This window comes from Polyodon spathula, chromosome 11 (genome assembly GCF_017654505.1).
Source record: "Polyodon spathula isolate WHYD16114869_AA chromosome 11, ASM1765450v1, whole genome shotgun sequence".
Classification (NCBI taxonomy): domain Eukaryota; kingdom Metazoa; phylum Chordata; class Actinopteri; order Acipenseriformes; family Polyodontidae; genus Polyodon; species Polyodon spathula.
In genome coordinates this window covers 14,931,794-14,948,882 of record NC_054544.1, presented here as the reverse complement: position 1 = coordinate 14,948,882, position 17,089 = coordinate 14,931,794, and the positions used below count along the sequence as shown (strand labels likewise).

General features: G+C 34.8%; 1 protein-coding gene and 1 long non-coding RNA gene across 2 annotated transcripts in view; one reads left to right on the top strand and one right to left on the bottom strand.

Annotated features, from left to right (window-relative positions):
• The window catches only part of LOC121323687 (integrin alpha-4-like), a 34,877-nt gene that overhangs the window by 12,486 nt on the left and 5,302 nt on the right, over positions 1 to 17,089 (top strand). Inside the window, exons 9-22 of the mRNA XM_041264881.1 lie at positions 85 to 222; positions 924 to 1,032; positions 2,375 to 2,469; positions 3,032 to 3,122; positions 3,755 to 3,800; positions 4,174 to 4,328; positions 7,588 to 7,742; positions 10,799 to 10,951; positions 11,667 to 11,743; positions 14,329 to 14,479; positions 14,774 to 14,872; positions 15,149 to 15,225; positions 15,573 to 15,662; positions 16,410 to 16,494. Of these exons, the coding sequence (XP_041120815.1) occupies positions 85 to 222; positions 924 to 1,032; positions 2,375 to 2,469; positions 3,032 to 3,122; positions 3,755 to 3,800; positions 4,174 to 4,328; positions 7,588 to 7,742; positions 10,799 to 10,951; positions 11,667 to 11,743; positions 14,329 to 14,479; positions 14,774 to 14,872; positions 15,149 to 15,225; positions 15,573 to 15,662; positions 16,410 to 16,494 (1,521 nt within the window). The remainder of the gene's footprint in view (positions 1 to 84; positions 223 to 923; positions 1,033 to 2,374; positions 2,470 to 3,031; positions 3,123 to 3,754; positions 3,801 to 4,173; positions 4,329 to 7,587; positions 7,743 to 10,798; positions 10,952 to 11,666; positions 11,744 to 14,328; positions 14,480 to 14,773; positions 14,873 to 15,148; positions 15,226 to 15,572; positions 15,663 to 16,409; positions 16,495 to 17,089) is intronic.
• On the bottom strand, positions 92 to 14,142 carry LOC121323688. Its single transcript, XR_005951155.1, has 3 exons — positions 13,787 to 14,142; positions 8,455 to 8,544; positions 92 to 175 (listed from the first exon to the last, which is right to left on the bottom strand). It is a non-coding gene; the product is annotated as an uncharacterized LOC121323688 (long non-coding RNA).

The following is a 17,089-nucleotide window of genomic DNA, read 5'->3' as shown; positions in this document are numbered from 1 at the left end:
AAGAACCATATATTTTTAATATAATCTAGTTTCTTTTGTTTTTATTAACAATGTTAACCGAGAAGTATTTTTTCTTCTATGCAGCTTGGTTCCTATTTTGGTTCTTCTATCTGTGCTGTTGACCTCAATTCAGATGGGCTGTCCGACTTACTGGTTGGTGCTCCAATGTACAGCACTGTAAGGGAGGAAGGAAGAGTTTACATTTATATGAACTTGGGCAATGTGAGTAAAACACTTTTGTTGTGCTTTGTCTGTTCATTTTACAATAGCCATTGCACAAAATATGTATGTGATTTAAAAAAAAAAAGAAATAATAAAAATAAAAAAAAAAAAAAAAAAAAAAAATATATATATATATATATATATATATATATATATATATATATATATATATATATATATATATATATATATATATATATATATATACTTGTGCAGTGATTATGAAAGTTTAAATTATGGGTTTCCTGTAATAAAGGGTTCCTGTAAGGCAGCATACCGTGCAGTGTAACAGGCAAAGATCTAACCCTCAGAAGCCATACTTCAATGTAATGTGTGTCCAGTGTTGTTAAAATTCCCCTGTTAAGTTTGTACATAGTTCTCAACCTACCACAATTTGATGGTCATACTGTGTATTAAATGCTTGTTTTAAAAAAAAGGGCATACAAAGCAATGATGTAAGAGCATAATTATCCAGAACAGTTTTGTTTTCATTAACATTTTCATTAATTTTAGTGTGTAGGTCACATGATACATCTTAAAATGTAGATCATATATGATATAAATTACAGCAGCATTTTTTTAGTAATTTGGCTGGAGACAGCTTGATCCTATATATATATATATATAATTTTTAGGAAACGATAAATGTTATTCTTTAAACTTACAACATTTATGACAAATTGGTGTTTGTGTTTTTCAAGGCTGATATGAAGGAGCTAGATTTTGAATTAACGGGGAGCGACTCGTATTCAGGAAGGTTTGGAGAAACTATCACAAATCTAGGAGACATCGATGATGATGGTTTTCCGGGTAAGAAGCAGTCCTATACTGTACACCATGTTGCATCTAAGAGATATTTAATACTCTCAAGGCATATCTAAAAAGTGTTTTGTTTAATTTATTATTCTTGCAATTTTTGTAGAGACTCAGATAACCAACCAGATACTGTTATCTGTAGTAATTCATATATATATATATTTTATACCTTTAGGTTTAAGTTTGGCTTTTTAGTTCTTAGTGTTTTTGACCTTCAATTTACCTAAAGTGCTAACCAGCACCTGTATGACAAATGCATGCAGCTTAGTGAGACGTATGGAGCGCCATTCGTATCTAAACTGTCCAGCCATCAATTTGTCAATTGGTTTATCAATTCATGAATTGGTCAGTTTGTCCAGCAATTCATCCATAAATTTGTCAATTCATACAGTAATTAATAAACGTATTTGTTAATTCATTAATTAATGTGTCAATTCATCAGTACGAAAGGCTGTACGGACCTGCAAATTTCTCATCAACCAGACAGACTTCTCGACAAACCTCCCATCAAACAGACAAACTTCCAATTGTCAATCTCACACTGTGCCGAAAACACTGCAACCTTCCTAGCCAATGAGAGCACACACTAACATTTTAACTCAACGTATTGCCATCATTTGCTAATGTTGCCGTTTTCTTTAATGGCCTTGGGCAAATGTGAAATCTACTTCAAAAGTTTGATGCATTTTTTTAAAATGGCAAAAACCAGCAACACTTCTTACGCCTACATTGACTGTCCTTAGAGTTATTTTTTCCAAACTCTCTGCATATACCACAATGCTTTGCATACAGTGAGACGGAAGTCTCCATTGAAAATCACCAGAGTAGAATAGAATATCAGAGTCGAAAGAATATCTTTTGAAACACCCTTCTAATAAACTGAAATATTATTGGCTAAAGCAGTTTGGAGTGATGCTGGATTTTCATTGGTTAACATATTAGTGTGTGCTCCCATTGGCTAGGAAGGTTGCAGTGTTTTAGGCACAGTGTGAGATTGACAGTTGGAAGTCTGTCTGGTTGATTAGAAATTTGCAGGTCCGTACAGCCTTTCGTATTAATGAATTGACACATTAATTAATGAATTAACAAATACATTTATGCATTACTGTATGAACTGACGAATTTATGGATGAATTGCTTCAAACAAATTCATGAATTGACAAACAAATTGACAAACTAATGGCTGGATAGTTTTGGCACAAATGGCACTGCATAGAGAAGGGTGCTATGCCTTTTTAAAATGCCAATTTAAATAAGCATTTTTATACAAGGTAAGACATGCTTGCTTGAAATCAGGGCAGTGAGTTATTTTTATTTTTATCTAAATCCCTTGCAGATGTTGCTATTGGGGCTCCACAGGAAGAAGATTTACAGGGAGCTATTTACATCTACAATGGCAGGAAGAAAGGGATATATCAGTCCTATTCCCAAGTAAATTTACAGATGTCGTATGTGCACTGAACAGTAAAAGCCTTGATGGGAATTTGCTAGGTTTTGTGCATGATATTCTGAGGTCAGGACTTCCTTTGTGTGTCATACTGTCTTCCATCCTGCGACAATCAGTGCATTATGTAGGTTTTCTGTCACTGAATGGTTGACTTGAAATTTACAGCCTTAGAAGGAGAATCACAGACTGAATTGCTGCTACAGCATTTTAGCGGTATTCTTTTAACACAATGGGATCTTAAGTGTGAACGATCAGTAAAACTAGACCTGCGTCATTTGGCTACATCCTAAATATGTGCCCGCAATGCATGCTGTGTTGTTGGTAGTATAAACATGTAGACTTTTTGAACAAATTTATATGGATTTAGATTAAGGCATAACAATTTAAATATATTTATTTTTTATTACATTTGAAATACTGTGCAAATAACACCTTTGTAAGAAAGGTGTAGTAAAATCATGTAAAGTTTTAAACAAAATGTTGCGTATAGAAAAGGCAATATACAGTGCTATAATTTTAGCAGCTGTATTTTCTTTTGCATTTCAGAGAATAACTGGAAACATAAATGGCAATGTCTTCAAGATGTTTGGCCAGTCCGTGTCTGGAGGCATTGATGTAGATGACAATGGTTATCCAGGTAACAGAAGTGCTATTTTAACCTGTAAAACTGTTAAGAGAAGCAGTAAACACAACGTACAATACCCTAGATCATGGCTGATGCACACTAGTGAATTATTGATGTCTATCTCTATTGGTAGATTACAAGCAGTTAAGGAAGTGTTCCTCTAATCCCAGTACTGCCAGTGGGAGGGGAGGGGGCCATCAGGGGAGGTGTATTATAAGCTTTATTTTTCTTAATTATGCACTCATGTTGTTTGGGGTTCTGTCCAGCCTGTGGGCTTTCAACCTCCCCTTACTCCTCTTCCAGTAAGAATTTTAAAAGCAAAATAGGTTGCAATTTGGGAAAAAAAATCAAAGCAGTGAAATGAAATTCTTCACCTGTTTGTGATTGTTTTGTAAACATTCTCAGTATTATTTTCTATCGAGTCATATTAAGTGGGTTTTCAGCTACACAGGGTTTAAGTGACCAATAAAAGTGTCCACACAGAGATAAAAGACCATATAAATGAATTCAGAGACACCTTTTGTTACAGGTTGGATGATTTGCTAAAGGTAATCTATATTAAAAGGTGAATCCATATTAAGGGGCTTATGACTGAAAGTGATTTCTGGATAATCGTGATTTTGTATTTTTTTATTTTTACACAGATGTAGCAGTTGGTGCCTTTATGTCTGATTCTGCTGTAGTACTGAGGTAAGACTCAACTGACAACTAATTAAAATAATTCTATACAGTATGAGGCTTAGCAATGATGTTGATACTGTTTGAACATCACATGCAAACAACTTTCCAGGTTCTTTGTAGACAAAAAACCTAGCAGCCTAAAGCTTTACAATAACATTGTATAACTGAACCTGTTTTGGATGGAGAACAATTTAACAGTGCATTTTATGACATACCTTGCAGCAGATTACAGAACCTGTAATGTGCAAAGTGGTAAACTGGTTTGTTTTTTAGAATGATGCCTTTAATAACAGTGATGCACGGCAGTTGATTAGATAAGCACACTTCATTAAATGAACCTTTGTATACATATTTTATTTTATTTTTTTTCAATTCACTCAAGGACACGGGTCGTGGTGATTTTAGAGGCCATCTTGATTCTTCCTCCTTCTGTCAATCGCACCCAGCCTGAATGTGTTGAAAATGGACAGCCCGCTGGCTGTGTGAATATCACTCTGTGCTTTAAGATGAAAGGCAGGGACATTCCAGGGCACATAGGTAAGCTACTTATCAGTTTTCTTTATGCCTCAACACTTTCATGATATAAGAATTGTGTTTTTATTTTACGTCGGAAGTGGCTGAACTTTAATTCTTCCTGAGATGCCAGTCTCGGTACAGCTGCATAAAAGCAGCATTTAATGAGCGAACAGAACAGACAGAAAATAAACATTGTAACATACAAAAATACAGGACACGGCACTCGTTTATATCCCGTGTACCAATGAATATACACCAACATTAGCACACAACACATAACACAAAATACACACAGGGGCGGGCACTTTGCCACATTAACGGATAAGAATGATTTCAAAATATTGTTAGTGTATGATTACTCTACAGGGGGGAAATCTGCCAAACACTGCGCAGCCATCTGTACTCCTTTTATTATATTCTATACTGTTACGATTGAAGCAGACGGCAACAAAGACTGACGTTTAAGTTAATAACGTGACAACAAGTTCATTTTTCATTTATTGTTACAACTCTTCCTAACCCAGTATCCTTGCAGCTAGCACCAGAATGAAGCTAGTTGTTATCTACTGAGAACATACTGACTTGTGGGAGAATTCAGTTAAAACCTAGCTGAGTGTTCTGCTTCTTTTCTTAGTAAACAAGGGTAGTTTCCAATTGAACATTACACAGAGCATGCTTATTAAGAAGTTTGAGACTCAAGAAGTTATCTTGTGTTTGTATTGCTGGGTTACTACTGGGAATCATAGTAACTATAGAGGGGCAACTATTGGTCAAGAAGCTTTGGGGGATAGGTGGTGTGGTTTACAGCAGCAACTCGTGGCTTACTGCTTATGGTACACCGTGCTTGTGTGCAATGTCTGTAAACAGTTTCAACTGTGTGGCATTCCACACATGGCAAGCAACTTCTTGTCTCAAGTGTAAGAGACCCTAACTGATTAACAATATAAGCATTGTTATTTAGCTTCTCCATGGTGTTTTGCTCTGAGAGCTGGGCACTTTGATTTGATTTTTGGGACAAATGTGCAGTTCTGGAAATACCCAGTAGGTGGCGATGTTGGTGAGCTGTGGCCAAAGGGATGCTTGATAAAAGGTTGAAAGATCAGATATTATTAAATAAATAAGCCTTTCACTTATTTTTGGTACTCTGATCTTTTTATATATATATATATATATATATATATATATATATATATATATATATATATATATATATATATATATATATATATATACACACACACACACACACACACACACACACACACACATATATTTGCTGACCCTTCAAAAAATGTACACCTCTTCTTACAAAGTGCAAACCATTGTATAAAAACATACTCCTGCAGAGACCTGTCATTAGCTTCAGGTTGGCTATGTACAGTGAGAGATGGCGATCAAAAGACTGGTTTTCAGGGTCCAAAAATGCCCTGTATGATACGCCCAGTCCAGATTATAACGATACGCTAAAGACACCTGGGACACCATAGCGGCCAAACTGGACATGCCAGGTAAACATTATTGTATGTAAAAAGCAACAGAAAACATACTCTGTATAGCATGCTGTATGCCATACACCTCCAAGCAAAACACTTCAAAGTTGAAAAAAAAGAGGTCTCAGTAATGAGGGGCTTCTTGCAGTATTTCAGGAGGTTTTTTTTTTACAGGTTTTTAAATGATATTGTCACAAAACTCGTTATGCCAGGTAAACGATTCAGTCATGCTATCTTTATATAGTGCGGAATAATATTGTTTGCTTCAGACGTGAGTTCAAATTATTATTATTATTATTTCTCAACATTAACATATGATAATATTCTAAATTTATATATAATGCGAGGTTTCCCACCACCAATGTAATATGAAAAATTGCACGGCTTACTGCTTACCGCTTTCTGCTTTCCCCTACCGCTCTCAGTGTAATCTGATCTTAATGCCTAGGACACACATGAGCGGCGCGACACATATCGCTCACCTTTTATTTCAGTCAGAGTGAACACACATTGATGAAAAAATGACGTTACGGAAGTTTCACAGCGGGAGAATGTGAGAATGGCCAAATATCGCTCGACGAGTGAATTTTGCCGCTAAACATTTTCCCGCAGCGGCAAATCTAGGTCTAGCTAATCAGGTCCATGGTGTGTGATACGTCATGTCTTGATGAACTCGAATATCCACCAACATGGAGGAGCTACTGATAGCTGAAGTTTCTCAGCATCCCGAGCTATTTGATTATAATAATAAGAATGTCAAGTACGTTGGTTATGGGTCTGTTGAATAATCCAAAACAAATACTAACTGCTTACACCCCGCATTAATCCAACTAATGGACATCCTGTATCATTTGTCAGTGTGGCAGAGTGTCCCGCCCCTTTTGTTTATTATTTGTGTTGTTATTATGATTTAGATTTATATATGATGTCGAAAAGCCATGTTTTTGATTTATTTGGCAAGGACAAGCGAGACGCCGTCCACCAGGTTATTGTTTTGATTTAAAAAACCTTGTGCGTATGCGTGACTGATCAGTTACTGACAGTTTAACTAGCTGACAGTCACATATCCTTATTAAACTCATGCAGACTATTGCCGATAATAAACACAATATTAATGATACAATAATAATACAAATAAATCATATATAATATACACAAAGGGTGGGCACCCCGTCACAGACGTTCATTATCATAATTGCGGGTCATTATTTGTTTTGAGTAATTTGCCTTGCTCTTAAGCTTACATAGGGCGCAGTGCAAAATAATTGCCTGGCCACAGTGCAATTTGCATTTTGCATCCGCAATTATTTGTACTGCGCCTATACTTACCTATACTGTGCCTATACCCTAATCTCAGTGATGGTCTCAACTGACTTTTTTTTTTTTTATTTTCGTTGATGCGAAAATAAAAATAAAAAAAACACAGCAGATGCAAGATGTAGAATTTACTGTGGTAGTTTTAGCAGTTAGTCCGGGGATTAAGGTTAAATATGATATTTAAAGACAAATTACAGACATAGGACAATCCTATAAGTCCTTCTGTTCTGCTTACAGCATATTGAAAGCCAACAGAAAAAATAAAAGGACCTTCCCCATCTGTAAATACTTTAAAATGTTTGAACTGGCAAAGAGGAATGTAACCGCATAATAAAGATAAAGCGAAAACAATTAATTGGGTATGTTTTTTTTTTTTTTCTCTTGCTATAAAATTGATGACACGTGTATCTCAAAGTCCTGCAGTGCAACTGGTGTCCCCATTTTCAGTGCAATGTGTCTGTTTCCATCTGCAGGCCTCCTGTACAATCTGACTGCTGATGTCCACAGAATGGCTGGGTCTCCTTCTCGGTTTTATTTTATTGGAAATGGAACCTCCAACTGCACATCAGGAAAGGTTGAAGCGTCCCACAATCGTGTAAACTGCGTGACTCACCAGGCCTTTATGAGAGTAAGTTTCCTGCACCTTTTTACTCATTTTGAAGTCAATTACAGAATTTAATAATACTAAATTACAAAGAATAATCAGTAACGCTAATTATTACATTTATTTAAAAAGTTTAGGAAACATTCATAGTTAAACTGTTTGCATTACTATTATTATTATTATTACATAATTTATCAAATAATTGCACCACAGAGTATTTGACAACAGTGTTGTTCATAAAGTACACATGGATATATGTTGGAGCACTGTTTATCAAAGAAATTGAATATATTTTGTTTTAGAATTAAAAAGGTAGGTTGTATTGTTTCTGGATTACAAATTAAATACTCTGTAACTGGACTGGAAACTGGAAGCTGAACTCATTATCATAAATCATTATTGTAAGCATGGCCATAACTAGCTATGAGGACACGGAAGTCATGTTGTTTTTTTGCATCATCAATGCCGATTAAATTCTGGTAAAGTATCATTTTCTCTGTTGGTTTGTTATGTAACATAGGTTTGGAGACTGAATAGTAAATACCAAGCGATCATATAAATACTGCCAGCTATAGCTTGAAATCTAAGTTTGACCTCGGTGGAATGTCAGCTGTGTTTAACATCACTGATTGTAAGTGCTGTTATAATCATAAATGTAATCTTAAAAGAAACAGGAACAATCCTGGTAACACCCAAAGAGAGAAAGCGTAGAACGGGCTGTTATGTCATAACTCACCAGTAGCAGGCCGGTTACATTTTGTTCCCTGATAATGTTTCCTCACAGGCATTCATGCAGTATTGATTTCAGAAGCAGTGGGCCATATTTCTAAAGTGTGAAAAGAACATGCTATTAGCATTTAAAGTTTAAATACTCAAATCATGAGACATGCTCAGAGCTTTTAAAAAAAAAAGGAAAAAAAAAAAGGTTTCTTGTGCTGAACCAGCAATATGTATCCAAAGGAATCTGTTAATAAGATGTGGGCTAAAAGTGGGGAACATATAAGAACCTAGCTAATGAACAGTTTGTGCACCAGGATAAGATTTAAAAATATATATATAATATATATATATATATATATATATATATATATATATATATATATATATATATATATATATCACTTACTAGGTGAGTGAAAAGTGCAAGCAACGGTCCCCACAAGTTTTAGCAGGGAAGGATTTTAACCCCCTCCCTGCTACCTTACTATATATATATATATATATATATATATATATATATATATATATATATATATATATATATATATTTTTTTTTTTTTTTTCTTAAAAAGGAAGAATAGTTTAAGCAGTTTAGAACTCTTTGCTTATGGAGTAAGTTAGAAATATGACAGTTCAGTTAATATTGCAGGTGTTAACTATTACCCATAAGACCTTTGAATGCCACTCTAATCAGGGATATCTGACACTTATCATAACTTAAGAAAGCTAGGCATTTATTTAATTATTTTCTAAACATGGAAGTTGTTAGAGACAAGTATGGTTATCCTTCAGGAACAATCCCTACAAGGCTGCAGGAACATTTTATAGATTTTTAAAATTGAATAATTAACAGGTAATTAGAGTAATGAATGTAATGAATGTAATGCACAACAGATGCAGCACAGACCTGTGGAAAATTAGAATGAATTAGATAACATGTGATTCGGTCAAAGCGAGCTTGTAGCTGTGAATTAAAACAGTGGACATGTGGAAGGACAATCAGTGGCTGTCTGTCTCCCACACATGGGGAATCATGTAATCAAGTATGCTATTGTAATAGTCAAGGCTTCAAGCTGTTCAGTTTTCACATGCCGACAACTTGGGATTTCAGCTGGGGAGCTGCCGAATTCCTGTGCTGTGTGGAGATGGGTTGTCACCAAAACTGTTTACAGCAAACCTTGTCTCCGAATATCACCAATGTTAAATAATGTACGGTATAAAATAATATAACTGTGTTAGGTTAATTCAGAACTAGTTAATTACGGCCTGTGTTAGGACAAAAGCCCTGCTTGTATAAATAGTGTGTGTGGGAATGTAAGATTGGCAGGGATAGGGTTAATTTTGTCCCCGCCAACAATCACGGGTGTGGCCATAAAGGGGAGCAGGATTTTTTGACATGTGTTTTGAATTATAATGAAAGTGAATGCCTGGCCTATGTTACGCATTTTTGCTTTATTTAAGTCTTTATTTTGACCCTCGCCCTGTTGATTTGTTCCTGTTTTGTTTGCTCGATTGTGTCCATTAAACGTGCCCTACAGCGCTTTGCTACAGTTTCTTGACTCTGAGTCTCTTGTTCCTGTCGGTAACAGCTTGGGCCGAGATGCTGTCCTGTCACACAGCCATTTACGGTTCTTTTGAAATAAAGTTAGAAATGTGTTAAACGCTGTCAGAATTTTTGTACACCTCCTTTAACTGCATTCGCAACTTGAAACACAAATCCTCAATCCTCAATCCTGTACAGGGGCAGGGGTAAACATTACAAAACCTGGCTTAAGTTTTCGGCTTAATAGCAGGTGTTTCCTTTGCACAAACAGAACAATTTTTCTAGTATTCCTGTGTCTGCTCAGAAAGATCCTTTTGAGGTTTCATTCTTCTACATGTATTGTCTTGTTTATGATGTCATCGTACAGATGGAAAATAAGACTGTTTTTGTACTATTCTAAAATACAAATATTACAAACCTGAAAGGCTGTTTGTTAGCTTCAGCTGTACAGCCGTATTTGTGTCTTTCCTTTACTGCACTAGATAGATTTACTTTTAATTGTACTTACACTTCCCTTTTTAAAAATAAAATAAGAGCATACCATGCACACGGTAGCAAAAGAGATGGTCAGTAACAAACAGACATCTGGCCCTCATCATTGATATGTTTATTCAGTCGATTTCCAAAAATTGATTATACTAAAAATGAGCTAAACAAATCAATTAGAATGAAAAATATAGGTGGGGTACAGTACTAAAAAAAAAAAATCAAAATCGAACATTACACCTATAGGCCCGTTTCAGAGCTTGAAATGTCTTTATTTAAGGTTGCCTGTGTCAATTTATTATTTGTATGTATTTATTTATTTTATTTTTAGAAAGAAATCCGTGATATTTTTACTCCCATCCATTTTGAGGCAGCGTATCAGCTTGGAGAGCATGTTGTGAAAAGAGATGCCCCAACCCTATTTCCACCGCTTCGACCCATCCTACAACAGAGAGAAGGGGAGGAGAATCATGTCAGGAACAAGGTCTGTCTGCACACACTTTCATTTCTCTTGAGTCTTAAGTTTACAGTAGATAAGCTGGTGCTATTATTCATTATCCCACATATCATTGGTTGAGAGGGGTGTTGATATTTGTCGTGTATCTTGAGAACAACTCTTGTATCATAATCTCTGGGTATATGGAGGCTGTTTGTGGTGTCTATCCATTGACTTTCTTTATGTCCTGCTTACATTTCTACATATATCTAGAGAAGCTCTTATTTTATAATGATGAAGCTTGATCTGGACATATTTTATCAAAGCTACTGAGAATATCAGAATCTGGGGGTATGTGAAATTTAAGTGTAAATATACCCTTAGTAACCAGTTATTGCACGTTCATTATTCCATGTGCATCTGTACCTTTGTCTGTATATCAGACATCTTTACATTGTGCATACAGTGGGTGCAGGTAATGGTTGTCAACTTTTCCATATTACTGATAGCTGTAATTTTGAATGTACAGCCATGGCAGATGATGAACATTGACTTGCTTGTTGTATTGTATCGGTGTTTGACAGTCACAGTATCCGCTAGCAGCTCAACACAAACATAAAATAACACTTAATACAATATTGTTAGCTTTTTATTGCCATTCATTTTTATATTATTTATATATATATATTTTTTTAATAAGGAGTCTATTGGGAAATTGGCAAAATATATTTTGACCTTTTTATTTTGTTTTGTTTTTTCACAGACACAGTTTGCCCGGTACTGTGCTTGGAAAAACTGCTCTGCCAATTTACAGGTTTCTGCAAAACTTGGCTTGCCACAGTAAGTAGATGTTTACATCACTCTTATCACTGTACATCCTCTTTAAAACTATTGTACAATGTTTTCTTTATACTGTGTTCTGTTCTTGTCACCTCGCTACAAAAAGGATATTGCTGCTCTAGAAAGAGTGCAAAGAAGAGCGACCAGAATTATTCTGGGTTTAAAAGGCATATCATATGCAAACAGGCTTAAAGAACTTAATCTGTTCAGTCTTGAACAAAGAAGACTCCGCAGCGATCTGATTCAAGCATTCAAAATTCTAAAAGGTATTGACAATGTAGACCCAAGGGACTTTTTTTTACCTGAAAAAGAAACAAGGACCAGGGGTCACAAATGGAGATTAGACAAAGGGGCATTCAGATCAGAAAATAGGAGGCACTTTTTTAAACAGAATTGTGAGGGTCTGGAACCAGGTCCCCAGTAATGTTGTTGAAGCTGACACCCTGGGATCCTTCAAGAAGCTGCTTGATGAGATTCTGAGATCAATAAGCTATTAACAACCAAACCAGCAAGATGGGCCGAATGGCCTCCTGTTAAAGATATCTTATGGCTGTTGTTAAATTTAACATTTATCTGTCAAATGTATTTTTGCGGTAGCAACTAAAAATCGTGCTCATGGTTGCATAGACTGTAAACGCCTTGGCATTGACCTGAAAGTTGGTTTGTGAGCCTAGATCTACATCAGATACTGTGTTGCAATTAACATAATGCTTATGGGCAAAAAGAACTTGATATCATTTACTTTATTGTTGAATTTAGTTTGCAAATAGTGAAGAAAATCACTGGAAGTAATCATTATTTTATACATGTTTGTACTGATTTGCACAAAGTATGCCATTGCCAGAGAGATGCATAGCTTGGTGTAGCAACAAACGGTTTCAAAGTGACAGTTGATCCCAGTTGCCATGCAACTCAGCTTTGTTGCTTCATATCAGATTTAAATCATGCCCATTTCTTTTCATATTGTAGTTGCTAGATTTGAAGAGATTTGCACAGAAACACCATTAAACCAAAACATGATAGAAAGATTTATAATCCATAAGGCCACTAAGCTTTTGTTTCGTTTATCCTGTTCAGCAAGCTTTTTTTACAATGCTATATAGTTAATAACCCACTGAGGTTGAAGAGTCATGGAGGCTGAATCCACTTGTGGGATAAATCTGTTATTTTTATATCAGTTGTAGTGTGCAATATATTTTCATCTTATTTGTCTCCATTGAAAAAGTGCAATGGGTGTTTTTTTGGCAACAAAACTTTTTTTTTTTTTTTGCGATACATTTTTTTGGTGATGAATAGAAATGCTTCAACAAATTCTGTCAATAGTTTTTCTGTTATTAATAATGTATTTCTTTCAATAATATGCATACTTGAATGCACTTAATAAGCTTAAGTTCCATTACAGGTGAGTTGGGGTCAAATGACCTTGATGGGATTTATTTAGTCAAAATAATTATAGAGAAATGAACACAGAGCACTCATTAAATAGCATACAAATCATTTTCATCTAAAAGATGACCCTTTAGCATTTCCTTTGCCCTTTTAATTGGTCATTGGAGATTCGCTTTGTATGTATTGATTACTCTCTTGGACTGTGGGTGATTGCGTTGATTTTAGGCATGGCAAAGGTTCTGCAGATCTTGTTCAGCATGGTTTCATATAAAAAAAAATCACGTTTGGCAACATAATAACTGTTATTGTACAGTACAGAACTGCAGTTTTGTTCTTCCTTATGGGTACCCCATAATGGCAATACTCTATGGTATGTACTGTATATTGCTTCTTACCAGTTGCATGGACTTAGGTGTTGTGCAATACAAACGTATTTGTGTTCTAGCAATTTCTAATGGACAAAAGTAAATGTAGAGGGCAATTATGGAATACTTAACTGTTCTTTAAATTATGGTAAACCTATATGTTCTTTAAAAGAAAGAAGCAAGCATTGTGCTATTTATGAGAGCTGAATCTCTCTCTTTTTTGTAAGATGAAATATGGTTATTTATAAGACAAAAAAAAAAAGCTTTTGTCACCCTCCCAGATGCGCACCTGGTGTTCTGCTCTCTCCGTTGCATCAAGCTGGTGAGCATCTCATCAGCAGCACCATGGAAACGTCACCACCAGCTAGAAAGCAAAGACAAACCGCTGGAAAAAAAAAAAACACCCATCAAAAAAAAAAAAAAAAACTAAACAAAAAAAAAAAAGTTAGCACAATTTAAAGTGTAAACTCTATTTTCATTGGGTATTTTTGCTGTGTTTTTCCTGTTCGTTAACCGTTACACCTCGCTGTTTATGCTGTCTTGTTTCACCTTCTGCTGCTGTCGAAATGCCAGCTTCCTTCCCGAAGGTGTTCAGTGACTAATGGTTTGGTTAAAAGCCAGAAAATTATAATACATACTGTGTGTGTATATTTATGTGTATGTGTGTGTGTGTGTATATATATATATATATATATATATATATATATATATATATATATATATATATATATATATACACACAGACACACTAAAGTAGGTTAAAATCATTATGTTCTGTATTAAAGCTTTTCACATTTTAAGTCATCATATTTATATCTGTATATTTTCTAGGATTCATGAAAACAAGCCTTACTTTGCTCTTGGGAATGGAAAGTCTGTGATGTTGAATGTGACTTTATACAATGCAGGGGATGATGCATTCCAAGCTGCTCTGCACCTCAGATTCCCTAAAACTCTGTACTTTGTTAAAGTTTTAGACTCGGTAAGATGGGTAACATGCACACTCTATATTATATCGTTTGCACATAGTTTTTATGTACCATTTTATGCAAGGTTCCATGCTATTAGTGTGTGAGCTATACTTTTTCAAGGAAAAACAAAGAGTATTATACACTTACAGTACATGTATTGCATTAGTTAAACCTTATAAGTATTATACATGTTTGTATTAAACATGATGCTACAGCACATTTTTTATTTCCTACCATTGCAGTTACCAACTAAGCCCTTTTGTTAAATTTTATGTTTGTAAATATTTTTTTTTTTTTATCTACAGGAAGAGAAATACATTAGCTGTGATATAGCAGAAGATGATCAGTCGATTGTAGGGTTGGATTGTAGTGTTGGCCATTTATATGTCAACTCTCTCACAAAGGTAGACTATGTTTTTTAATTATTGTAAATACCTTATGCCTTACTGTACTCAACCTGATTCATTTTCATTGTCCAAGGGCTGTTTTTTGTCTATCTAATGTTAAAATACAATGATGCATTTAAGAAAATGTATAATACTAATACAGCAAAAGTTTGTTCAACATAACATAAAAGCGTTGAACAAATCTTTGCTGTAAGAGTGTACTTCTGTACACTAAAGTAAAAATGTATTAAAAAAAACTTGTGGAACTAAAATGTTAAACTCTTTGCTCCACAGACGGATGTCACTTTCCTTCTGGCTGTGAACAAAGACGGTGTTCCAGAGGATCTCAACATCACAGTTAATGCAACCTGGTAAACAGAAAATTGTAACAAAAATTACATTGTTGGGAAAATAAATACTCATTGCTTTGTGAAACAGGGAGCACAGACAGCTGCATCCTCAAGCTTTGCAACATAGCACAATTAGTCTATGATATATTGAGTAACTAAAGCACAAGAAAAGCAGATAACAGCTTAAATAATGAGTGGGAATAACAAGTGTAATATATGGCTTCTTGCTGCTGTATGTGCAGGATTATAAAATGCTGTTTAAACTACTAGACCTGCAGACATGTAATTACCTGCCTGAGAGATATATGCTTTGTTTTTCTATTATAGTTAAATATATGTTTTGACATTCTCTGTTTTTACCCTCATAGTGAAAGTGAAGAAGGAGCAGATCTTCTGCATGATAATATTGCAACTTTAATATTGCCTTTGAGATATGGGGTTGACTTAAATGTGCATGGGTAAGTTATCCTTTTTCTCTCAGGAGAGAAAAAGGACAGTATAATGTAGTACTGTTGTCTAGTCTATGTTTTAATAAATAATCTTTCACACTAGTTTCCTGACTGAACCAATATACACTCACTGGGGTCTATTCAATTGATCTAAATAGCTGCAAATCAAAATACCATCATCCATTAAATAAAACAGGAAACTCCCCTGATGTTTTACTCATTTTTATAGAACCTTGATAGACCCTGTCATTGTTTTTTGTTTTTTTGAATATCTATATGCAATTAAATAGACACACTGCCCTTCTGGTGAACAGCAATATGAGTGTACCAGTTTAAAAGCACTGTTAGAGAAATGTGCTTCAGTTGGATTTTCATTAGTTATAGTTGGACAAAAAACAATAAAAATGCAAACACATAATTATCCATTTTAGCACCCTAACCATTTCATTTTCCCGCTGCTACCCTTTCTGCTGTGTATACTAGTCTTAGGATAGAAGTGCAACTGCACGTGAAATATAGGACACACAGCGCTGGTTCATTTGAGCTGATTTAGAAAAACTGATGTACTGTGTACAGTGCTTCACACATTAAAAAAAAAAAAGAAAACGCAGAGGAATGTATATTGTTTAGAATGGTAGAACATTTCACCACTGTTAATAATGTGAAATACAGGAAATGTACATAAGTAGTATATCAGTTACAACATCATACAAAAAATGCATAAAGTTGTTTATTTTCCTTTTGATTTTAAAACAGGCTTGTGTCACCCTCTTCATTTGTATTTGAAGAGATGCAGAATGAGTCTGATTGTTTTACTCAGAAGTTTAATTATACTTTCACCGTAAGTTAATCTTCTGTTTGAACTTTTTCTTTTTATACTGGCCCTGTTAACCATTTGTGCGATTACTCTGATTACTAGAATATGTAACTTGTAGCTTGGTGAGGGTCATTTCAACAAAAAACAGTATTAGTTATTGAAGCTGCTTTGGTATAAAAGCACCTGTAAATGGGGGACAGTGAGGTGGGTTCTGGGGTCTGTGGCTTTGCACAGTAAAAAGGATAAAACTCCCATAACAAGAGACATATTATAAATACTGTACAGTACCTGTTTTATGGGCATAGTTGTTTTACTAAAAAATATTATGTGGTCATTTTATTTTGTTTAATGTATCCATTTTTAAGTAGATACTCCAGAAATCAATATCAGAAACACGAAGACATTTTTCCTTTGAAAGTATAACATTCAAAGTATGTTTTTAATTACATGCTTTAAAATATTGTAGTGTACTATTTGGAGAAGAGGGTAAATGTTTTCTTTTTTGTCAATCGTAATCTTAAAAATATTGAGCCATATGTTTACAGTGTATGAATGTTAAAAAAGAATAAGTAAATAAATATGTATATTTGCAATAAAATGTACTGCATGCTTAACTAAG